General features: G+C 33.2%; 1 protein-coding gene across 1 annotated transcript in view; it reads right to left on the bottom strand.

Moving 5' to 3' along the window:
- Positions 1–4,634: 4,634 nt before the first annotated feature.
- LOC125051868 (transmembrane protein 151B-like) overlaps positions 4,635–26,490 on the bottom strand; it is a 47,200-nt gene continuing 25,344 nt past the window's right edge. The window contains exons 2-8 of the mRNA XM_047652476.1: positions 20,238–20,386; positions 19,090–19,293; positions 12,557–12,641; positions 9,259–9,424; positions 6,893–7,016; positions 6,126–6,246; positions 4,635–5,979 (exon numbers count right to left, since the gene is read on the bottom strand). Coding sequence (XP_047508432.1) covers positions 5,101–5,979; positions 6,126–6,246; positions 6,893–7,016; positions 9,259–9,424; positions 12,557–12,641; positions 19,090–19,293; positions 20,238–20,386 — 1,728 coding nt within the window. The 3' untranslated portion in view covers positions 4,635–5,100. The remainder of the gene's footprint in view (positions 5,980–6,125; positions 6,247–6,892; positions 7,017–9,258; positions 9,425–12,556; positions 12,642–19,089; positions 19,294–20,237; positions 20,387–26,490) is intronic.

Raw genomic sequence — 26,490 nt, 5'->3', positions numbered from 1 at the left:
TTAAAAAAATGTAGGGGTTGATTTAGCCCCGCCCGGTCTGCAATTCCGTGTTGGAATATAATAGAAAAGGTATGTGACAAGTTTTTAGCTTGCCTCAAATACCTACCCAAAAATTGGTGCCAGCTCTCGGACTAATACATTAAGCTCAACTAATTATAACATAATTATACAAATACTTGTCTTCTGACTAAGTGTTCATAAATAAATTTGCGTTTAAATCCTTTAGAACTTTCATTAAAATTCCCTTTTCATAGTCCACCTCTTTATCGCGTCATAAAGAGCTCTAAAATCATCTAAAAGTATCATAAAATGCTTTTTATTTTTTATGACAATCATAAATTCAAAGTATCATAACTTTGTGTGAAAAAACAACCTTGTTTCGTGAGGCTTTATTGTTTTTGAGTTATAAACTGGTTATAAAAAATGGTAATATAGTGCGCGATGCTCTCAACTATGTACACGTGGAATAATATCCGTTGGCGCTACAACACTAAATAGGGCTTTGCCTCAGATGGGATCCGTTTCTTATATTTTGATTACATAGACAAAAGAGTGGCGGAGAGTTTCTAGCCAGTTCTTCTTGCCCGCTCTACGCCCTTGCGCGCGTTCGAACTGGTAGTAAAAGTAAATTAACATCTTTTCTGTTGAAGTTCATAAGTGTATTTGGTTACTTATATGAATAAAGTTATTTTAATTTACTTTTTAAACAATTGCTAGCATACTAATTTACACCATTGCTGCGAAATTACCAAGAAAAGCCCGAAACTCAATTAATTTAGATATATTTATAGAGTACGAGCCATGGACACTCACACTGCCAGTTCGCAAGTGCGCACCTGTCTTTTAAAGAGTCTTTTCTCGCCCCAATTTGAAATGGTAGCTGGTTCCATAAAGTGCCCAATATAAGCTTAGTTGTAGAGCAACGGACGTCGAGTTAATAGGGGAGGACTTTCGTTTTCTATCTCGACGTCTGCATGTTATTATAATGTGTTATCCTAATTTAAAATGAGTTCAAAATATTATTTTTAATTTTGCAAATATCCTTTTGAAATACGTTCACAAAAGCTTCTCCCCATGATATTCATTATCTTAAATTTCATTACTTTTATATTAAATTTATCTATTACAGACAAATATTTAAAAAAAATAAAAATTTTGTAAGTGTTGATAATCAAAACAGAATATATTTTCATAACATACTTTATTGAAAATAATTAACATTTCATATCCCTTGCGTTACTTATCTTCGAAAATATCATAGCCTCTATACAAAATTATATAATGTGAATTTAAAAAGCGTTTACATTTAATTTACATTAAGTACGTAAGTAATCCTAATAACTAGACTAGGAGGGGTTTGACAGGTATAATTAAAAATATACAGTCTTAGTCTAACAAATAATATTATAGCGAGCTGTGTTATTTCTCGGGCCAAAATGCCTTGGAGCTTTCACACAAATAACGATGTTAGAATAGGCGGTGGGCACAGCTTTAAGGTGAAAAGCTGTCGCGTAGTGTCGCACCGAATGAGCCGCAGTGGCATAGGGTAACAGAGTTGTTATAAGTCGGTCGAAGTCAATGCTAAGCCGAATTGCGGCCAAGTCAAGTTTATAAAATATTGTTCTTCGCTCAGTCTGAATTCTTTTGTTTTAGTATGGTTATAAAGGATTTATGTTATATCTAAAGATTAGATACAAATGTGCTAATGTATTGGATGCAAAAACTTATTCAAATAAAAAAGTATAAATTAGAAAATAATTTAAAGTTTTTTATAGTATTCTGTAAATAAAAGGAAAACCTGTATTTTTTATATTTATAGGCATATAAATAGTTAATAAATACTTATAGCTCAGTTCTTTAATGTTAAGTTTTAAATAACATTAATTGTATTTTATACTGATTGTGCGTGGGCGCGCCAGATTCGCTTCTTAGTTGCTAAAGTCACCGATTTCCATTGCTTGGCATAGACCCAATTCGGCACTGAATACAAATATGAACGTAAGCGATGGGTTTTGTCATATAGTACACATTGGGTGATCTCTAAGTGTCCGATCGCGCGCTATTCAATTGGAATTTCTCTATTTCTCACAAAATATATGGAAGGTTATAAACATACGTTTAAAGCGCTTTAAGTTTTATAACATTTTGACGCCGACAATTCTAATATGTGTTACATAAGATACATACACTATGTTTAACGTATCTACCTATACCCTATCTAAAAGACATTATACCTGAAATTCCTGTTCTGAGAAAGTTTAAAAAATATTAAATTTATTGAAATTGAACGCAAAACATAATATGAATATTATTTATTTGTTTCACAAATTAGAGACTTTTAATATCCCTTGGGCATGGGGTATACATTATAACGTCGTGATGCTGATCAATTTTGTTCGGTAGGTTTACTATGCCGGAATAATTGCCCCTTTGAGAATCGAATCCGTAATCATTAAAGCGATAAACAGATAAATAAACTAAAATTAAAAAATGATGCGTGTACTTATGTTCGCGCGTAAGAAGTTATACTTCGTTTTGTGTCACGGTGCGCGCGCATCGTAAAATTTCACTCTCATAAATTTTTCATAACGCGCCTAAACAAGTATAACTTCAAAAATAAAATCACACTCAATCTAACGCTGGCCATAGACGGACCGCATGTTGCAGCCGATACCGACTGTTATAGAGCGGTCGTGTTGAGGTCGTGTATGACTTCAACGCGACTGCAGTGTAGTGTCTTCTCTCAGCTGGGGATACAAAGTATGAAATATTCCATGCTGTTCTCTTGATGTCTTCTACGCCTATGCTTGCGTAATAATAGTACAAGTAGCAGTGTTTCTTCATCGAATTCCAGCGGTCGAACACAACTGCTCCAAGCAGTAGGAGTCGACTGCTCTACAGCAGTCGACTCCTACTGCGGTTCGTCTATGGCCAGCTTAAGAAACACTGTCTTGTATTGGCACTTTATAATATATCTATTTCAGTATCTACACGTCTAAATCTCTAGTCTATGCTATGGAGTATTGGAGGGATTTCTAATTTTGCCGATTTGTTTTATTAGGAACTGAGTCCGCAGCTCCATGTGAAACTTTTTTTGAAATAACAACTGTGGTAATTAATTTTTGAGTATTGATTAAGACTTTATTAATTTATAAGCAAATAGTATAGGATGTATTTTTAAAACCTTTTTGACATCGATTAAGTCTACTTATAAGCAATTATTATATTAATTGGTTCCATTCCACATTCACTTATAATTAATATCACTTTTGGCGCTAATATATTAAGTTATTTTAAAATAGTATGACATACTTATACGTTAGATACAGCTAAACTTTAGAATAGCTTGTTCTTGGCTAAATAGTTAACGAACCAAGCTGGAAATCTTTTTACAAATAAATGCAGTAATACAGACCAGCCTTGCGATTCTGTAACTCACTTTTCGAACTCACACAGCGGTTTTCGCATCGGCGGTCGCTGTCAAATCAGTCGTGAAGCAGTCATTTTATGATTTGGCATTCTGATAAACAATAAACTACCAGCTCACACCTTTTCAGAATGCCAAATCATAAAATGACTGATTTGACAGCGACCGCCGATGCGAAAACCGCTGTGTGAGTTCGAAAAGTGAGTTACAGAAGCGCAGGGCAGTGATGCCAACGTACGATTTTATACAATTTATATTTGCCTAGAATCCAACCAAATCAAATCAAAGCGTGGCTATTACTTAAATATCAAAATGCTTTAATACTCAAGGGTTTTTATATTTAGGGATAGCGTTAGGGTTAGGGTTGTTGGGCTCATTTTACGCAATTGGACACCAAATTGGTGCGTTATGCGTTAAGTCCTGCCCAATTTAGCTAGCCTAGCTCCTTCCAGAAGCACAGAAGTCTCCTGGGCACTTCACAGGCTTCCCGGAGCGACCTCACTGTTCCGAGGATTTCTGCACGTTGATTAGCCACAGCCTCGCATTCCAGGACTACGTGTGATATTTTGGGATATTTGAAGTTGGTGGGTTGGTGGTTGGTTCTAGAACAATCTGTATTGGCATCACTGATACATCGCACGCTAATGTTTCATCACTCATGTCTCGAAGTGTGTTGACGTGCTCATATTAGACATTGCTTACATACTTTACTAATATTAAATACCCGTCAAGCGTTTTTAGAATGAGCGCTGAGCCGTATCAGCATCAACAGTCATCTGTTTGCATGCTTATTCCGAGCATATACCTTAGGCATAGACAATAGACATGCCTATGACCTGTGTCTAATGATGTCTGAATGCGTTTTAATGACAACATTATTAGCTTAATCTAAAAATTCAAAATACACAAAGGGCATTTTAACATTTTCATTGCCATAAATGTAAGGTCGTTAAGCAGGATTACGACGGCCGTTAAAGAATAGCATAAGATAAGAATAAAGATTAAATATATACGATGCTCTGTTGCATTATACGCTGCCTTTTGTTTTGAGGCTTTTTGTTTTTGAGTTCTTGTAAATGGAATAATACGGAATAAAGTACTGCCTTGCGATTCTGTAACTCACTTTTCGAACTCGCACAGCGGTTTTCGCAGCGGCGGTCGCGCTCAAATCAGTCGTGAAGCAGTCATTTTATGATTTGGAATTCTGATAAACAATAAACTACAAGCTCCCTCCTTATCAGAATCGCAAGGCTGTACATCCAACTGAATTATTTTAAACGTGAGTATGTTTTATTTAACCTTACATATAAAAGGCACTGCCCAATATTTACATTAATGAATAAGCTTTGTAAGGATTACTTTACTTTGATTATTTTTATATGGTACCTAAATTGGAAAATCATAACTCCAAAAGGGAGAATGGTAAAATGGTGTCTCAAATAATTGACGCACTTTCAAAAAATTCAAAGGCATGTTTTTAGTCAATCTTACATCGAAAACATTTATTACAAGCGTTAAGCTAAAATATATTTACATTTATACATCAACGTTACTTCTAATGGCAGAAAATTAACAATAAATTTCATGTCTTCTCAATTCCACTGCAAATGTAAGCTCCTCATAATAATTTGTTTTACTTCTATAGTATTGCATCAGAAGCTATAAAATCGCTATTATAGATTAGTTTCCTCGCCAGATTCACTACAAGGTAACCTAACTACTTTAGCTCCCGCTAGAACTCCTACACCTTCCAAACAGGACCGTCTATTCGAAAGAACGTCCCTCAAGAATGCTCTTCTGGGGCCAGCGAAGTCAGTTCCAGTTATAGATCTAGTTAACTTACGGAGGGCTGGCAGTTTTAACGCTTCTTCATAAGAAGGGGGTTCATCCGTAGGCGTTGTTTGTTCTCGACCACCAAAAGGATCTCTAGACGAAATAGGGGACAACTCCCTTGAGTAATAGACAGCGTTTTCCCTTTGTCTAGGTACTTGTTCTGGTATTTGCTCATAATTGACGTTACTAGCAAAATCGTCTATGATCTGTCTTGCACTCCTTGCTGATGTAATGACTCCCGCCCAAGACCTTCGATTCAGCTGCTTGGCTTGGTTTATATCAGCTATGTTGTGACTAGAGTGCGTACCACTTAAAGTTACTTTGGGCCGTCGAGGAGGTTCATCGAAGGATGCAGCTTTGATAGCTGGTCTGGGTCTCTCAGATTCTATGTCTATAAGAACTCCAGGGTTCGAAGCGTTATCAGCAGGTTCTTCTCGTAAGTCTGCATCTATACGCATGGCTTCTGAGTAAGATGGAACAATGGCACAATTGCCTCGTATTGCCGCGAAGAGTTCTAGACTATCAACGGTTGAGGCGTGGGAAAGTGGAAGGGTTCTTGGTGGCCTTGGGGCCGAACAAAGAACTGCGCTCTGCTCGTCTGCAAGAGCCCAAGCGTAATTAGTTGCTGGCACTGGGGGCATAGTGTCTGAGAGATGTGTGTCTAAGTCTAGTTGTCTACTTGGATCCAGTTCGTAATTTGTCCCGAAAATCTTTGTTATCTATAAAAAAATACAAAATCATTTTGTTTGACATATTCTTGTTGAGAGTAAAAATGCCTAAGAATGTTTTTCGATTTAACATTTCAACGTGTTAAAACATATTATTATCAAGTTCTATCTATCTAGAAAAATGTTAAGTATTTTACCGTATAATGCACATACGCCGTGTTACATTCTATCACGATCCTAAGAGGCCAGGATAGGAGAAGACAAGACAAGCTCCAGAATAGTAGTTGAGAGGCGTACCACGGACATCGATCGGTATCCCTGTAACAATGTCGTGTATAAAGAATTCTGGTTAACTGCAAATACTTAGTAATTCATTGTTTATAGCAAATAAGGTTAGAATATTTTAAGACCATGCTTTTTAGCTGGTTGTAATCTGTTATTGCACTAACACACTGTTCTCTAATGTACAAGACTACAGTTTCCATAAACTGTCTCTTGAGATCAATTGGTCACTTAGTTGGTTCAACTCCTTAAACATGGAAGTCCTAAGTTAATAAGGAAAACAAAGGAGCACTTTGAATTGGAGGCACAAAAGGTGAGGTCGGTTAAAAAAAAACAGTGATGCTACAACCTCCTTAGGTCTTGGGCTCAGATTTCTGGTACTGTTTCATGATCATTTTTAAATCTAATAGGCAAGTAGGTGATCAGCCACCAGTGCCTACACACGCCGTCGACTTTTGGGTCTAAGACATGGCGGTTTCCTCGCGATGTTTTCCTTCACCGTTCAAGCAAATGTTAAATGCGCACATAGAAAGAAAGTCCATTGGTACACAGCCCGGGATCGAACTTACGACTGGCATAAGAGTCGCACGCTCAAGCCACTCACCAACACTCGCTCAGTTAAATGAAAGATTATTCTACCTGATAGCCTACTGGAAATATTTAACACTAAATGAATACTCACCTATAAGCTACCATATACTCCTTGAAGGAACTGACTCCAATTAAATCTAACCCCTCACGCATTTCCATAAAATCATCAAACCTTTCATGTTCCGCGAAGAATCTTGACCTTTGATCTTCGAATTCTGCAAAAAATTATTACTCAAGATGAGCTTTCAAGGAAAATTAATTTAAAACTTCTGTGTTGTATCGTTCAGTTCATACAAAATACCGTTCCCGCGGGAGCTAGCGGAACGTTCGTTGGCAACAGATAAATTTTCATCAAAACGATGTTTTTACAAATTTGCACAGTTAATTGCTTGTATTTCAACGTTAAAAATATAAGGGAAGTGGTTTAATTTATTAAAATAAAGGTGGTTGTAACATTTTTTATGTTTTTGAAAATTTTGTAAAATATTTTTTCACAAAAACAAAGAGTTATATGATTATAAAATACTAGCTGTCCCGGAAACGTTGTTTTGCTATGTTTTTTATTAATATATTATGTAACATTTTTTTGTTTCACCAAAATTACTATCTATAATAATAAAAAAGGGGTAGATCGTAGAGGGGTGAAAATTAGGGGTTGTATGTATTTTTGTATGTTGTATCATAAAAAAATAAAAACAAAAAAAATTTCTAAAAAATAAAAAAAATAGTTTGAAAGACAGATAGTACTGAATATGCATAAAAACATTCATAAGAATCGGTCGAGGAGTATGGGAACGAACATTATGACATGAAAATTTTATATATTAGATAAAAGACTTGTGAATCTGTTATTTTTCCCTACTGTTTTTTATAATAAATAACTGTTAACAGTTTTCGTTATTTAATGCGTATTCCCCAAGTTAGTGAGTACTAAGAAGTATAGTGAATTGAAATTTTCCGCCGGTTCAAGAATGAAACCCGAATAGCGTAAACACCAATACACGATTTCCTTATCAATTCACGTTATATTTTGCAAACGTTTCTCGTAACTTGGTTTGCGGGCTCCGTCTGCCATATTAAACTTAATTCAATCTCGTTCTCTATTGGATCTAAAATCTAATTATAACTCGTATGCAAATTGTAACGTCCTTGGGTACGATAAGTTTTTCTCTAACATGCAAATTAATTGTGGCGTACTTTATGCGGTCTTTATCTCTCAACCCCTTAATTATTATAATTAAATTAAAATACCGTGTATAGCATTTCTAATATTTATAGAGCAAATAGGTAGATTTATATTATTAGATATAAAAAAGGTATTATGAGGCTTTAGCGACATACCCAGTCTTTGTATAAAAGTGTGAGTGAGTGAATGTTACAACCAAATAACGTTTGTTTTTTATATTATATCTAATGAAATTAATTTTTTGTATGACACGTGAATTAAAAGAGTACCGAGAGTTTTAAACTCCGGCTTTTTCTCTCGGCCTACACCCACTGTCTTCTTTGCCGATGAGTAGGGATGCCTACAAATTCAAATTTAATGACGTGGAATAAGTGATACCTGCATCTTATGTTCCATAATAAAGATTTTTTATTTTAAAAGAAAGTGTTTGAACACAATTTATTAGTAGAAATTCTATTAGGTACAACTTAGGTTTTATGTTTATTACAATCATATCAATGGAACGCATAGTGAACATATTTTTTTATTAATATAGATAGTTACATCTCGATAAAGCTTTTATTGGCAACAAAAGTGAAATGAAAATCCGAGTTTTATTGCTCTAGCCAGCTTTCGTGTTCAATAAAAATGGTCATACACACGAATAATTTCAATGTTTCGAAATATTATCAATGTTCAATAGTTATGTTCTTAATTCTAAATCCAAAATCTGAAAATGAACATTTTACACATTTGATACCAAAAACTCGAACTATTTATTAATTCCTGTGTGACTTCATTTTTCTATGACACGTGGTCATTCAACGATTGGTTCATCTGCCTGCGGACTTATCTTGAAGATCATAAGATATTTACGTATAAGTAAAAGAACTAATACTTATTATATAGCCCAATTAAGTTATAGATACATACATATACAGTAAAAGAAGCAATATTATTAAGTTTTTGTGGTTTTTGAAGTGGATTTCTAAGACATTTAAAATCATGAAATATCGGTACATCGGTATTTTTTCGGACGGTAATTTGAAGAAACTATCAGTCATGCCGTGTTGGACTTTGACCCTTTCTATTTTTTTATAGAACAGATGTTAACAGGAAGGCTTAGGTACTTGATGTTAAGTAATACCGCCCATAGACACTACCAAAAGGCGCGCAAGCACTCATGTGTACTAGAATACGGCATATATGACCAATCTAAGTATGATTAAAAAAATTGATGTCCACGGCCACCGTGGCCGATAATTTTTATGTATTTTATTTTCTATACATACCGCTAGCCGCTTCAATGTTTGCAAAAGCGAATCCTTTGCTGAACCTCACTTTGGTGATAGGGGTCTTCGTGTCCAAAACCAAGTTTCGTGATGCGTCCCGTTGTCCACAACAAGCATGTGCGAATGATGTACTAGCACTGTGCGTGTTCACTCGTTCGTAATATACCTAAAGAATAAAGAAAATATTTAACATCAAATATACAATTTAAAGAAGGAACATTTATTCAATCATAACGAAGGTTCTTATTACAAAATAAAGCCATATATAGACATAGGGCTCCATAAGAAGACTCCAACCCTGATATTATCCAGGTGTGGCGCGCTGTCATCAGTTTTATTACGTAAAAAAAATGTTGCCCAACTTTAATTAGCTTTTGTGTATATGTCAGAATTTGCGGAAAAATAACAGTTTTCAACTTCGAAGGTACAGAGAAACACTAACGCTTTCATCAATAGTTTCACTATATTTATAGAATTTTTCTGTGAAGAACAACGGCAGTCTATGGACGAATTGACGGCTCGTAGCAATTGCGACTTGTAGATATTTTCATATGGAAACGGAACATAACTCAACTTGGATGAGTGAAACATATATATAAATGTTATTTCCGTGTCATATTGAAGTGTCACAAGTCATCTAATACTTATTATAAACAAATAAATCGTTATTAAAAAAAAGTATAAAATGGAGATGCAGGCTCTTAATTTCTTGCATCAAAACTCAAATCAATTACGAAAAATTATAATGGATAAATTAAGAAGGAAAAACTTTGGGCACAGAACAACTAGTAATTTGATTACGCTGTGGTCAACGTAGAAATTCTTTGATCTATGGAAAGATTCTGTAGCAATGGTAACAAACGTTTTTTTCACGTAGCAGCTATAAATCATTAGCGTCGCATTTCAAAATGTTTCATGAAATGCGCTATAAATTGAAATGTAGCGAAAATTGTTCGTTCATAAAAACAATAGACGCTCCACAGACGTAACAAAATGCTTACCCACGCTGAAATTACATTTTAACTTGACATTTTAAACAATGCAGTAATTTGTGTACGTTTTAAGAACAGTTTTCTATTTTTTTTTGTTGTGTGTTTATAAGTACTTAATTTCTATTATTACGTGAATATTTATTATAAACGGTTATATTTGTGTTTGATCTGATTTGATCCCCAATGCATAGCACAGAGTTTTCATTCATTGTTTTAAGGCAAGTAAGTGATCAATCGATCGAATTTTGGCGGGAATCAAATTGGTCACTATTCACTATAAGCCATAAAGGCAGTTTGCTTTCTTTGTATTTTATATCATAAAGGAATAGTTTAATAACAAAATACGGTTGTAAAGATACTGAAATTTATGATCAAAATAGACTTTGAATTGCATGCATAGGTCAAATGTACAGTCAGCTGAAAAAGCTTTTTTTAATTCCAAATAACCTAAAGTTATATTTATCAATTGAAAACTATAGTTATAGTTTTAATGTGTTATTTATTTGGAATCAAAGAGATCATCGCTTTTAACGTCAATAAGGCATGTTGGTAGACTTGTCTACAACGCATATAGGTTAACTTTATAAAGGTGTTTTTTTTATTTTAAACAATTTTAAATTATTATAATAGAGATTTGTATTTAAATTGTAGACTATTCAAATGTCACCTGTCACCCAGAGTGGGTGAATGTATTTTTTTTTTCATAAAACCGTACCTGCCAAAGTCTGTTTCATAAAATTCAAATCGTTCATAAAAAAATAATATATATTATTTAACATTTTCTTACTGACTGTACCTTACCTACACGCATATATCGGCTGAAACTGCTCGTATTAATATGCATGAAGCATGGTTCAGGTGACTTATACTCTATCGCTTAATAAAATATCACATGTATAAATTTAATATAGCTAGCTAACGGTCAACGGCCGTGAATATTCATGGGAAAGGGTTTCCCATTTGTTTATTTTAAGCTTTTGTATAAAGCATATCGAAAAATATCTGGCTTTTATGTAAATGGTTGCTTAGCAACGTAAAAACTTTTAAATATTCAAATATAGAATACATAAAGAAGGTTGCAAATTGACTTTAACTAAATTGTTATTATTTAGACAATTAGATACAATGAGTTTAAATTAACATTTTGCGCGTAATTAAAACAAGCGTTTTATCAAAATTAGTGTTAAATTACGGGCATAGCAAGATTAATTTAGGATTGAATGGCATATACAGAATTACTGAAACAAAACACTTGGCGATCAAAATGAGTAGCGGAGAGTTTATTGCCAGTTCTTCTCTTCCGTTCTACGCCCTTGATTTGAGAACTGGCAATAAATGTAAAATTAGAAGCATTTAATATGCATTTTTTTTTTGGCGTTCATAAGTGTACATTGTGTTACCAATACGAAAAAACGATTTTGATTTGATTTGCTAAAATAATAATTTTTATGCTAAACGAAGCAATAATCTATATTAAAATATCTAAATTTACCCTCTGTATATACTTTGGTTTGACCCATATTCTCTAAATTCCTTTTCTATAAAAATATCGAATGTGTCACGCTATCGCTTTGGCCACAGAGGAAGGCATTGTCGATATTTTGCATAGAAATTTCACGTTGGGGGTTGCTTGTGTACCATTTTAACACTGGAAAATTTCATATCTACATGTATGACAACTATTTACTATACGCTTCATGTATTGTGTTTTAAAGTGTGAATTGTACACAATCTCATAATTTATTTTTCGATTTTATCATTAGAAATTAGTAAACTTTTGTTTGACGTTGTTTAATTTAATGTTATAATGGGCGTCAACGCGATTAGGTTGTGTTAGAAGATTTTTATTCGCCAACATATTTTATGTTTAAACTGTCATAGTTATATTACCTGTTAGTTTGTCTCACTAAAACTCGAGAATGATAGGATTTGGATCGATTTGGTTTATCTTGAAATATTTGTGGAATTTCACGAAAGGTTTAAATAGTGGGAAACATAAATAATAAGTAAATAAAAAAACTCAAAACAAGAATTTTTCAATAAAAACTGTTCCTAGCTGGGAAATATTTGATTACTTTTGTCTTTTTAGAAATAATTGTCATATATTTATACATGCCCTGAGAAATTTGTTTCATAGGTGTAGTATCAAGTCTCAATGGTCTGTTTTTAAAATTATGTATCAAGTTTTGACATAAATATCTGTTCATCGGGTTATCTAGTAAAATATATAATATTCTTAGTTATTTCTTGTGGGGGAAGCATCAGTTTTTAATATGAGTAATATATCTATTTTTTTAATTTCTTACCTGTGTAGTTGTATAGGCGTCTCCATTCCTATACCTCGTAACTTGCCGCTTTCTTCTCACGTAGTGATAGCAAATTGCTTTCCACCTAACGATAAAAATTATCATCAATACAAAATAGTAAAAAATAATATTTAAAGCCTGAAAATTTCGAATATTTGAAGATAAATTATGCATTTATGTATTATGTATGTATGTATTAATTCTAAATTCTTTACCTAAAACTATACATATCTACATAATCATAACTCAAGTATTGTTACGATGAAAGTTGAATGAAATCTTTCTCGATTTTTCTACCAGAGACGAGAGCAATCTAAAATGTGTTACGTTTCAAGAGAGGCTCTATAATTATACATCATAAAGGGGTATGGACCAGAGGGTGATAAATTCTAGGAGTGAACTTTCTAGGCAAGGACGGCATTATACGCGAAAGAGAGAATCGGAACCATCGAGAACGCCGTACAACATGAACGGAGAGATGAGCAAAAGATATAAAGAGCATCTACGTTCTAGAATTTTGTGGATGATGTAGACAAGAAAAGAAGGTTCTCGAATATCGTTCACGATTATTCCCTGGGATATATAAGCATGCCGAAACGCGACAAATGAAATTCAGTTTTCAGCGCGATTCCGTGAGATAAACAGCACTGCCCTGCGATTCTGTAACTCACTTTTCGAACTCACACAGCGGTTTTCGCATCGGCGGTCGCTCTCATATCAGTCGTGAAGCAGTCATTTTATGATTTGGCATTCCGCATTTTATGATTTGATAGAGTTCGTGAAGTGAGTTACAGAATCGCAGGGCAGAGTTCAAAGTGCGATATTATGACAAGTAATCAAGTAGTGGGAATGTTAAGTGATTCTGTTCTGTGTGTTTGTTAGTGTATTTCTCGGCGAAAATTGTGTATTTTTAGTGCAATTAAATTGAAAATAAAAAATTTAAGAAATTTACGTCGTTTTCTATCCTAGCTCGTAACAATATAAATAACAAATATGTAGTTACACTATTTCGTAAAAAAATAAAGCCTCTTTTATCTCCATATCCTTAATTTCCATTTTAAAAACCTGCACTTTTCTAAAAAATATTGTACATATTGTTAGAAACTAATATTTTTATTTCATATATTTTATTTTCGAATAATTTCATAACACGATGTACATAACTAACTTACTCTAAATTTTCTCGCTAAGTCAATGTAATTCTTTGACATACTTTATTTCTCGAATTCTCTTTGAACGAATGTTGTTAGTATTTACATATAGCCAAATGTACTAACATACTTAGTCATATGTTAGTCGCCTATGGATATGGCCCCGTTTTGGGTGTAGGCGCTTTCCAGATGTCTCTGATCTTTGCCAATAGTCTGCCAGTCTTTTCCTGCTATTTCTATCAAATCATCAGCCCACCTTCTTTTTTCGTTCTATAATTAGAATCTACTAAACGAACGGCTAGGAACGACCGATCACAATCGAGCGATGCGGTCATTTATTTCCTTATTTAAAATATTTCTAACAACTTTTATTACAAGACAAGACGGAACAATGAATGTTTTTTCCCTTAGTCCGCAAGTTCCGTCGGACTCCGGTGAACCGTTAAATTAGATCAACCTTTTCCGTGTCTAGTGCACTCGAACGATGCTAATGAAACTGACTCTCAGATTTTTGACTCACTATTTAATTGGATAAGTTTTAGACGGTAGTTTTTTCTCATAGATTTCATTAATTAAAATAAATCAATGGCGTCAACCTTTTTTTGGGTCTGGGCCTCAGATTTCTGTATCTGTTTCATGATCATTTGGTAATCTAATAGGCAAGTACCTGATCAGCCTTCAGTGCCTGACGCACGCCGTTCACTTTTTGGGTCTAAGGCAAGCCGCTTTCCTCACAATGTTTTCCTTCACCGTTCGAGCGAATGTTAAATGCGCATATAGAAAGAAAAACCATTGGTGCACAGCCGAGGATCGAACCTACGACCTCAGGGATGAGAATCGCAACGCTCAAGCAACTAGGCCAACACTGCTCTGATTTTATTTATTTATGAACAGAAATTTACAGCCTTACCATTCATTTTTAGTTTTTACAGGTTACAATTAAGGCATGTATATAGATCGTATCTACACTAGACATATTAAATCCTTCATAGCTGAATTCTTGCTTCAACGTCCTGATATGACGTCAACAGTCAACTTTTAAACTATAAATTCTAAGTATTAATTACATAAATGTTGCAAGCAAATAAAAAATATTCCTGCAGCATATCCCGTTCAATTCCCGTTCCTCGTGTGTATCAGTTTTAAATATAAATGGTATTTTTTGCATTGTTGCAGCACAAAGTACTAGTAAACTAAAAATGGTAGTTGCAAATATTCCGGAGTACGTTATTGTAAGAATACCTTACATTTTGGCAAATTTTTGGCCATTGTTCTAACAAATTGTACACAAATATAAGCTTTGTGTATTGTTACAATCGGGTCGTATAAATTTATGCACGAATTACGTTGTTTTTCAGAGAATACTGGCAATGTTCATATATAAAGTTTCTAACTATTGTTATGTAACCTAACATTAGTTAAGTATATATTTAATTTTATATATATTTATATATATAAAATTCTCGTGTCACAGTTTTCGTTGCCATACTCCTCCGAAACGGCTTGACCGATTTTGATGAAATTTTTTGTGCTTATCCAGTATCTATGAGAATCGGCCAACATCTATTTTTCATCCCCCTAAATGTTAGGGGTAGTCCACCCCTAATTTTTATTTTTTATTTTTTAGACAAAATTTTTAATTTCTATTTTTTTATGATACAACATTAAAAAATACATACAACCCCCAATGTTCACCCCTCTACGATCAACCCCTATTTTTTATTATAAATGATATACATGGCAAAACAACATTTGCCCGGTCAGCTAGTATATATATATATATATATATATGTAATATGTTAGTTAATAACTAGAAGCATAAACAAAATGTAAACAATCATCGCACACTTGAAGCCAATATGAGCCCTTTAGTTTTATCCACACTCATAAATTGTAATTTCACATTCTCGTTTCCGATAATGCGCAAAAGATCCACTACACTTGTATTGAAGTATCACTTGGATTTATGGACCCTTAGATAAGCCAAGTTAGTTTTTGTTAGCGTCGCAACCTCACTACCCCTATTTTATGTTAGTTATAAGCTATTTTAAACAACAAAGTGTTTCATTTAACATATATCTGAACATCTCCATAAAACAACCGCCACCGAACTTAACTCTTTAAAGGTCTTTTATTTTCTTTATATAAAGGCCGAATTCTTCACTCATGTAACCGGAGGTACAGACTACGGGTGATATTCAAAGACAAGAGTTAGCTCTAAGTATGACTTCTGTACGTCAAATGCAATACATTTTTAAATACATGAGTTGTACTTAGTGCTACGTGAGACTACGAGCCTATAAATCGACTTCATGTTAACATTCTTATTAATAAAATTATTTTTAATTCATTTTTGTTCCACCAGTGCAAACAAAGGCTCACAATAGTTTAAATTACTTAAATGAGATTTGTGACAAATAAACATGATTTTATTATGCCATTTATTATTGTATCCCAGCTCATCTAAGAAAGCGTAAATTCATGTACTATATTGTTTTAAATAAAATAAAAGAATCAAATTAAATAAATTGCTTTGGAAACTCAGCGAAGTTTTCTAATTAGGCTTTTTAATAAGGGTTAAGCGACAAATTATGAATCCTATTTTGTATAATGTAAACATTGGGTTTATGTTAATTCAAATATTTATTACCGTACAGCCGACAAAGGGATTCGAAGGTCAGCTTAAGGTTATAGGGGTCCTTAAGATTCTCAAGTAATTAGTGTACAGTGGAGAAGTGATTCCAAGAAAAAAACACCATACAAATACAAGATCAATTTCGTTCACGTAAAATATATAAAAACTTATGCGTTAAAAACATATTTGCGATATATACGATTTTCAAACACATAGAGCTACTTTTCTAAAGGTATATTGCAAATAAAGGTTTATTAATAAAATTTATAATCTATGGCAATTCTAGAAACTGTAGAACATAAGCGCATCTTAAATTGCCAGTTATCAAAAATAGATTTCGCTATTTGGATAATTTTAATAGTTGCTTCTTATTATTTTTCATATTATTTAAAATATATTTTGTTACCAAAATTTTATGAGAAACTTACTGCATCCTTCCGATTCTACGTCTTTATCTGTATTCTTAAGATCTTTCTGTTAATGTATTTGCGTACGTATAGGATGGGATAAAAAACTAAAATTCTATTAAAGCTTTATATTATCGTAATGTAGTATGTTATTAAATATGTGAAGGTTTACAGTTTTATATATTATGTTTAATTTTTAAATGCATACTTTACTTAGTACTTTACTGAGCACACCCCACATCCACACCCTCACACACATACCCTCACTATATCACCATCACACAACACAGCCGAATTATATTATTAATAGTTTGCATTTAATATTGGAACGAAGTTCCTTATCGCGCGTTGTGAAAGGGGGCTAGACGGAAAAAATTCTTACAAAAAGTTGTCACGACACTTTTTTGCTATTTGCTATTGTAATACACCGGTTCTCGTCCGATCACCGTAGTTAAGCAACTTTGGCTTTTTTTTTTCGTCCTAAGATTGGTGTCGAGAAAATCTATCATACTGTTATGATACCAATTAACATATAAATTAATCGAAAGGAATTTCGTTCCATCCGGGTGTCCCTTGACACCTCTAAAGTTTTTTTTTATTAATATCTCCCATTCTTATATGTTTGAACGTTTTTGAATTATTATGTATTTTATCTTTGGCTATATCTTTAGTATATATTATTTTTTGTTGTATATAATAATAGTAAATATTTAAGAGATCTCATTATATCAACGTGTTACCGTCACCTTGTTTTCTTTCAAAGGACTTAAGAAAAAACACGGAGTATAAAGAGAAAACAGTCATAAAACAGTTGAAGTATGCGTTGGAATGGAGCCAAAGTTTATAACAAGACCGTAGTTCAGCCTCAAGGGTCAAATATTCACTTAAATTGTTCATTGAACACTTCTATTTAATTTAAATGCTATACAAATTATTTAAGAAGTTATTCCCTATCAACGTACGATAATTTTTTTACCGATAAATAAATTCATCATCCCAGAGTAAAATTTCTTAGTAAAACTGTCTAGTTTTAATAGAATTACTTGGATTTGTGTTTATACCCCAACTATTTAATAATTATCACTCCATACGATCTATAAAATTTTGCACGCTATTGCGACAGCGTACTCTCTGATTATAGCGCAGATGTTATACCAGTGGCGTTACAACCCTTGATCTTGGACTCCGATTTCTGAATGTTTTGTTTGTTTCTTCAAATAGGCTAGTGGAGATTGGCCTTCTGTGCTTGGCAGACGACGATTAAGTTACCTAACGTCAAACGGACGAAATACTATCCCCAGGATAAGACTAACAACAGGTTGACTTTATAAAAGAAAAATGTACCCAAATGATTCGTATGATATACTCGTAGATCTCGGGCGTTAGAAAATCGCAGAATGGATTATCTTTTTCTATTATTTGAGTCATTAATTCGATATTTAAAATATCATACCACAAACAAACTACATATGCCTGGTATAGTGCAGATCGGTCGCCATATAAACCATCTCAATGGAGTCGTAACCTAAGATTGATAGCCAACAACTACGTGACCTAATAGAAAGCCCAAATCCAGAAAGCGAATGCCTCGGATGTAACCTAATCCATTTAAAACTAATGAACCATTAAATAACTTTTATACGAGTACGACCACTAAACATAGCTACGTAATAATGGTACATATTATGTAGGAATATCTATTGAGTTTTTTTTTATATATATTATTTATACCTAATATATAACTATAACTATCTACATACAATCTAAATAACTCCTATTCCATAGCTGTAAGGTTATTTATTAAATTTATTATATTTTTACGCACTGTATCATTTGTTATTGCTAAACTGAATGTTAAAGATACATTAAATTTAATAGCTATTTTGAACCTAAAAATATTACAAATAATATAGGCGACAGTAAAGTTACTCACGGATCTTTCGCTTTTACCTCTGTAGTTTACAAGTACTTGCGTGATTAAATTTAATTAGATGCAAATAAAAAAATCTCACTTCTGCTCTCATTATGAAAAACTATATCTGTAACATGAATATAGATTCATCTGATTTATGATTAAAACACAGCAAGTAATTTTTTAACAACGGTAAGTATATGTGTAAAAAATTACTATAGATAAACTTTTGATATATAAAAAGTTTTCTCCAAACTATTCGTTCAATGTATTCTGACATGCCTAAATTATTATAATATCAAGAGTATTGTTATTTCAAAAGCCGGAAAATTACTAATGCTAGAATCTAATTAGTTTAGTTCGATTTCCAGACTATATTTGTTGCGATTGATAGAACAACAAAATCTAGTTAGGAATACTAAACTTACCATACGCGAGGTGACGCATTCCTCATTGCGTGTACTCTGGTTGACACAGCACCGACATCCACACGCCTGGCCAGTTGTATTCTAGCTGTGCTGTGGTAGCACTCTACTAAATAGACCAGGTATAGAAGTAGAACGAAAGCGATAGGTATGTACGCGTAGCCTACATCGCATGGTGATTCCCGTATCGTTTGTTTTATTGGGTACCTAGGGGCAAAATATTGTAGTAAAAATTAGGAGTTCTAAAGATTTTAATAAATCACCCAAGATTCCAAATTGTTTGTATAACATGGCTGCCTTTTTACGCAAACAATATCAGTTTCATTGTGATAAAATAGATCGTGTTGCGTCTTCGCCGTCTGTAGACTAGAGATTGACAAATCACAATCGATTTAATTTTACATTAAAACCTTCATTTGTTTTTGGACTTAGTTCTAGGCACTACCTATATATGATTAAGCTTAAAATATTCGGGTACATTAATAATCATCTGTTTCAGAGAAGCCTTATTTCATATATATATTAATAACGATAATTAAGACCAATATTTTTAATTATGTCGAGCAATTGTTTGTGCGCTTATTAAAAATCTCATTTGGGATTACGATTTATAGGTTACGTTATGAGTTTTATTGCAAAAAAAAATGTATTTTTAATGTTAACATAACATGTTTTATATATTCATTAATTATATCTGTATTTAACGTGTTCAATGTGTAATGCACGCAAAGATGTGCACCGTGGATTATCAACACGTAATAGAAAAACTATTAATGAAACATACGAAAGAATGTGCCCTTTACGGGGCTTTGACAATACAAATATTTCACTAGAAACAAAAAACGTCAATCGAGTTCGTGCACTTGTTTGATAAAAGTGTTGCACGTGCCAGCTTAAAGTTTTATATGAATTTTGAATTGTTTTAACTTTTTATTTAAAAACGCTACGAGCACCAGCCTTATATTGTTTACATAACTGATATTAAAGTATTAGTAACGTGACGCTTTGATATCCATTGAAATTTTAGGTGAGGGCAAAATATTAGGAGATGATATTGGCGCCATGACATGGTAAAAAATTTGGATTGGTTAGGCCTTATTTATAAAACAATTAACCCTATGTATAGTACATACGTAGTAACGTTTACTTACTTAGTAAGATCAATAAGTTGTCTATCTATTTCAGCAGTGTTGCACCATACGACGGAACCAAGGCACCCAGCGATCATGAGAGTGAGGAGGAAGCACTTCCAATTGCCTTCGCGACGAAGAACACCTCCGAGGCTCTGTTGGCGAGGCCGCTAGAAAAGATGAAAATGTTATTAATATATAGTTCGCGTATAAATAATGTTGGAAGGACCTTTGAATTTTGTACCAGAACGAGTGTCACCGTTTTTGACTACCATCATTTCATTTCTCACTTATGTGAAAGTTAATAGCAAAAGGCTTTTTTTTTAATTATATTTTTCGTTTTATACTTGCAAGGTGCTTGAGGTACTGACGTAGCTTTCCACCTGTCATCATTTATTTAAAGTATTAAATTCCGTCTAGTACTATCCTCAAGCATTTGATATGGGTACCTACAATTTAAATTGTAATCTCATAGCGTAAGTTAGTTCCGAAAACATGACTGATAAGTAAGTGTCTTTAAAGAATGTCGGAAACTTTTTCATCTAAAAATATTGTACACAATTCTAAAAACCAACTTCCTTATAAGATTTTCCTACATTTATCCCTTTAGCACAAAACCCTATATACCAAAATCAATTTCAATCATTCCCCACAGATTAAGCTACCTCCGAACCGACAGGATACAGGATACCCTTTCGGTATTTTTATTAAAAAACAATACCCACGCCAAATTCAATTACATTGTTATTGGAAAGATCCATCCCATTATTCTTACAAATTACAAAAATATTGCCAACACAAACATTAATCAAGAAAAATACGCAATGAATTTCAAGATGGATACAATTTGTTTAAGCCGTGCACCTAATAAGAATTAAATCAACATATACCCAAACCTATTTATCCAATCCACTGAACATGTTGACATATCCGAAAAATCCAATTGTAACAAATTGAATTTACTTCTTCGTGCTGTTTCCAGGTCATCATTTTGTATACAGCCGTATTATAAAATGAACATATTGTGTGTTTTACTTAAATCTAAGTTGTAACAGAGCACTTTCTGATATGATCTTGCTATATCTATCTACGTGTAAAGATATTCTGTTGACTTGTATTCTAGTATATTGCATTCTGTGGTAACCACAGACTATAGAATTTATGGTCACTGGTATTTATGGCTACTGTACTTAATCTGTGTAAACTATGTTGTCTATAACAATGACTTATCATACCTTTTACATATCTATTTAAAGATAATATTTGGGGTTTATGTTTAACTAAGATAAAGATAGCTATAATAATGGGAGCAATAAATTACTTCATTTTCCAAGTAACACATTTATTTATTCTGTTATTATCTAATAAGAATCATGCAAAGAGATTGTTGACAGGCAACATATATATAAGTTTAAAGAAAACACTTTTTTACCGGATTGAATTTATGTATTATTATAAATTTACAATTATTTTACAAAATTTTAAATTCAACCGACGTTTCGCGTGCTTTCCAGCGTGCGTGGTCACGGTGACTGAAGACAAAAGGTGTTGAATGTCAACTATCTTATATATATCCTACCTAACCTTTACACATTTAAAGTGTTTTCTTTAAATGTGTAAAGGTTATGTCAATAAAAAACAATACTATATTTATAAGTTGTTGGGTTTCATATATTATTAAGATGTGTTTATAGGTGTCCAATCGTAGACAAGTGTCCCAAGATTACAAATACCACAGATTACCAATTCTCTCAAAACTCTTTACAGGCTGTAGAATTTAGTGTATTATTTCCTTCTAATTTAAACTTAGTATTATATATATATATATTATAAGTTAATATCGATAAAATATCGATTTAACTTAATAAGCTACTAGAAGATTACATTATGAAAAGCTATTATTTTGGGTACAAAAGCCCTGTAAACATTTGAGCAAGACTGAAATTGCGTGTAATTTTCGCGTGCGAGGCTATATCCATACATTATACAGACGAATTGCTTTAGTAATTACATCCTAATTAGCTTTTAACGTGCCTATTTTTACGAAATGTTATTTCTATATGGTCCTTATAAATGGCAAAGTTAAGATATGGTAAGATATAGTTCTACTTGTGTGTGTACGTGTGGCGAACTTGGCGATTTAAAAGAGTGGCGGAGAGTCTATTTCCAGTTCTTCTCGTCCGTTCTACGCCCTTGTAGTACGGGAGGTAGCAACGTTTTCGAGAAAGAATTTCAGGTCAGCTGATTTTGTGATATGTCTTCCTTCTTGCACTTCCGGTTAGAGTCTGGGCAATCTGGCTGGCGGTAGCGGTTGCGTTCATTAGTGCGCATCATATCTGTCCAGGTAATAATCCTGGATTTTAAAAGCATTTTAAGAAGCGTAATTTTTAATTTTTCCTTTTTAAATACGTCTACCTGACATACTTTTTTTATTGCCAGACATTTTTCACGTTGCTAACTATGTGCCAGACGCGATTTTAAGTTTTATTTTTATAAAAATTTCAAAGTATTTTAGAATGTCTGTAATTTTAATATTATGTTATTTAAATATAAGAAAAACTGAAAATGAATTTGCCAGACATTAATTCGAACTTTGAAATTTTTATAAAAAAAAAACTTAAAATTGCGTCTGGCACATAGTTAGCAATGGGAAAAATGTCTGGCAATAAAAAAAGTATGTCAGGTAGACTTATTTAAACAGGTAAAATTAAAAATTACGCTTCTTAAAATGCAATGCTTCATCATACTGCAATACTTTATCATTTTAATTCAAGACTTAACAATCGAATTAATGTCTGGCAAATTCATTTTCAGTTTTTCTTATATTTAAATAACATAATATTAAAATTACAGACATTCTAAAATACTTTGAAATTTTTATAAAAATAAAACTTAAAATCGCGTCTGGCACATAGTTAGCAACGTGAAAAATGTCTGGCAATAAAAAAAGTATGTCAGGTAGACGTATTTAAAAACAAAAAATTTAAAATTATGCTTCTTAAAATGCTTTTAAAATCCAGGATTATTACCTGGACAGATAGGATGCGCACTAATGAACGCAACCGCTACCGCCAGCCAGATTGCCCAGACTCTAACCGGAAGTGCAAGAAGAAAGACATATCACAAAATCAGCTGACCTAAAATTCTTTTTTTTCAAACGTTGCTACCTCCCGTACTATTGATTTGAGAACTGGCAGTAAATGTAAAATTAGAAGCATTTAATGTATATATATCATTTTTGACGTTCATAAGTGTACATTGTGTTACATGAATAAATGATTTTTGACTTCTTGACTTTTTTTAAATTATAATAATTTGCAATGACTAGGATGGTACCATGTTTTTTTTATACATACGGGCGAAAAGCTCATCTGATGTTAAGTGATAGTGCCCATAGATCGCTCGCAAGTGCGATGCCAGCCTTTTAAGAATTGGTAGGCTCTTTTCTTGTAGGACCCTAAGTCGAATTGGTTCGGCGGGCAACTGGTTCCACAAACGCGGTAAAAACTGCCAATAATATACTTTAAACTGTGTTCAATGACAGAAATTCTATACAGAGATTAATTTATAATTTCATTTAATTCTGTCCCACAGAACCTAATTTAGAGTAGAAATAAGTGTCACATTGCATAAGACATTTGTTCCAGGTAATATGGTATTATGTATTCTGATTCCACGAAGATAAATTAAAATATCCAATTTATCGTTATTGTATTAAAATGTAATTAATTGTTAATTTATAAATTAATGTTTTGAGAGCTAACGATATTTCTAAAGTAAAATAATTCAAAACGTTACATTTTATGTACGAAAGTAACGAAAAGTGGCCTGAATAATCACAGCCTACAATCTACAGCCAAGCACATTCCGGTCCCATTAATTAGTTTCGTTTCGCTTGAATTTCCACTTTAAAATCTTAAGAGGATTTTAAAACAAGATATTGAAGTATATATACAGCAATACTGTTTTTACTCGCTTTATATCAGCTTTACCTGTATGTATGTATGTAACCGACTCCTTCGGACTCGATTTTGATCCACTTTTAACGGACAGATTTAATTAAAACTTTGCGCACCTGTCAAAGATCGATGACAATGCAATAATCCGAAAAAAAAAATAAAAAAAAATACTTAACTAAAAAATAAATAATAGTTTAAAAAAACTAGAACACACGCTTTTAAAGCTCATCAAACTAAAAAGTGAAAAATAATTCCTAATTTAGGCTGAAAATGGTAATGAACAAAAAATACTGGTATTATTGTGACAAAGCGTGAGTTGCTCGATAGACGAAAAATATGGCACAGAGTAGACATACATACAGGTGAAAACACACATACAAAAAACAATGCTTTAATGGGATTTGAACCCTTATGAAATCTTGATTGTTAATTACATTAAACTTCGTTATTAAGATAATTATCTATACACTGCGCCCCTCATTCCTGTCACCAAATTTCCGACTTATAACAAGCACTTAGCATAATTAGACAACTTTGTAAGTATTTTCAGAGTTAAAGTTTGTATTATAAATCCACGAGTTTAATAAGCTGCCCGAGACATTTAATAGTACGTTAAGCGGTTTGATATTTACGATCATATTAATAATGAATTGAAACCTATTGAATTATTGGAAAATGAATTGTATGAAGTTACGTTAGAGGCCAAAAACAAACGTAGACAATACATGCGTTTCTCTGCTCATTAACGACTAATAGTCAGATAGTTTGGTATGGAGATGAAGCCTTAATTTTAAATGCATTGAAAATTAAGTTCTTCGATTTGGGACAGAAGATCACTTTTTGTACCATGGTTTTTTTTATGTAACAGGAGTCAAACGGGCAGGAGGCTCAGCTGATGTTAAATGATACCGCTTATGAATACTTCCAGTGCCAGAGGGCTCGGAAGTGCGCGGCCGGCCTTTTAAGAAATGGTACGCTCCCTTCTTAAAGGACCCTAAGTGGAGTTGCTTCGTAAATACTTCAGTAGGCAGCCGGTTGCACATAGTGGTGGTGCGCGGCAAAAATTGCCTAAAGAAACGCTCAGTTGTGGAACGAAGGTGATACGTGTATGGTATTTTGACAGCTTTACATACTCATGCTCATCCGGGAGATGTCGAACACTAATTTCCTACCCAAAGGCCCAATTAAAATTGCTATTAGAATTGCACTGGCTTATTTTATAAGCCACACGGGATCAAACCTAACACCGAATCATCAGCAGTCATACGTAATACCCACTGGACTTACTGAAGTTAAGCAGTAATCCGGGTCTAAATGTGTTATTAAAAATATTTGATTTTCTGTTACCGTTGGAAATCTAACACACAAACAATTACATAATATTTCTAAATTACTATGACAGTCACGCCGTACAAATAAACAAAACAATAAAACTGACTTCAAAAGAACTTAAATAATGAAAAAAATTGTGGCACTACATTCTTTTAGGTCAGGGACTCAGAATACTTTATGTGCTTCGTGATCATTTATTTCTTCCAATTGGCATGTAGGTGAATATTCTTCTGTGCGTCACACACGCTGTTTTTGGGTCTGAGGCGTGCTGGTTTCCTCACGATATTACCTTCACCAAACGAGCTAGTGTTACACCCGCACATAGAAATTCTATTGGTGCCCAGCCGGGATTCGAACTTATGGCCTCAGAGATGAGTGTCACATGCAGAAGCCACTTGGGCAACGCAGCTGATTATTAATTCAAACCCAAGAGAAAATTTAAATATCGTATGATTTGAAAAGAAAGAGAACATTTTTTCGACATTAATATGTGAAAATCTTTGCTGAGCCGCAAATAACTAGAGTGGTTTCACCTTTGTTTCGCCTTTGAGATATCTGGTTTTGATATAAATACGAATTTCTTACTTCTAGACAACAATGGAAATCGCAGAATCCCAACAATATTATTAAAGATTAGATTTACGAGACAGCTTACCTTTATATAAAGGTAACAAATGGATTTTACCGCGATGAAAGTATACGTTAACCATTTTTCACACTAATCCCTATTAACAATAACAGCTGAGTTTGATTGATCGCGGTAATCTAAGGAACTACTAACGGGAATTGGACAATTCTTGACTTGAAAATCGCATACTGCAAGCAATAGAAGCGGAGAATTAATGGAAAATAATCCAAAAATTGTGTAAAAAATACAGATATGGAGCAAAATGGAGGAGGCCTTTACCCGTTGAGGGATAATGATTTATAAAATGAATTTTGATTCTTATTAATTAATTTATCATTTAAAATTTATATACATT

The sequence above is a fragment of the Pieris napi genome, chromosome 8 (genome assembly GCF_905475465.1).
Source record: "Pieris napi chromosome 8, ilPieNapi1.2, whole genome shotgun sequence".
Taxonomy (NCBI): domain Eukaryota; kingdom Metazoa; phylum Arthropoda; class Insecta; order Lepidoptera; family Pieridae; genus Pieris; species Pieris napi.
This window is presented reverse-complemented; position numbering and strand designations above follow the sequence as displayed.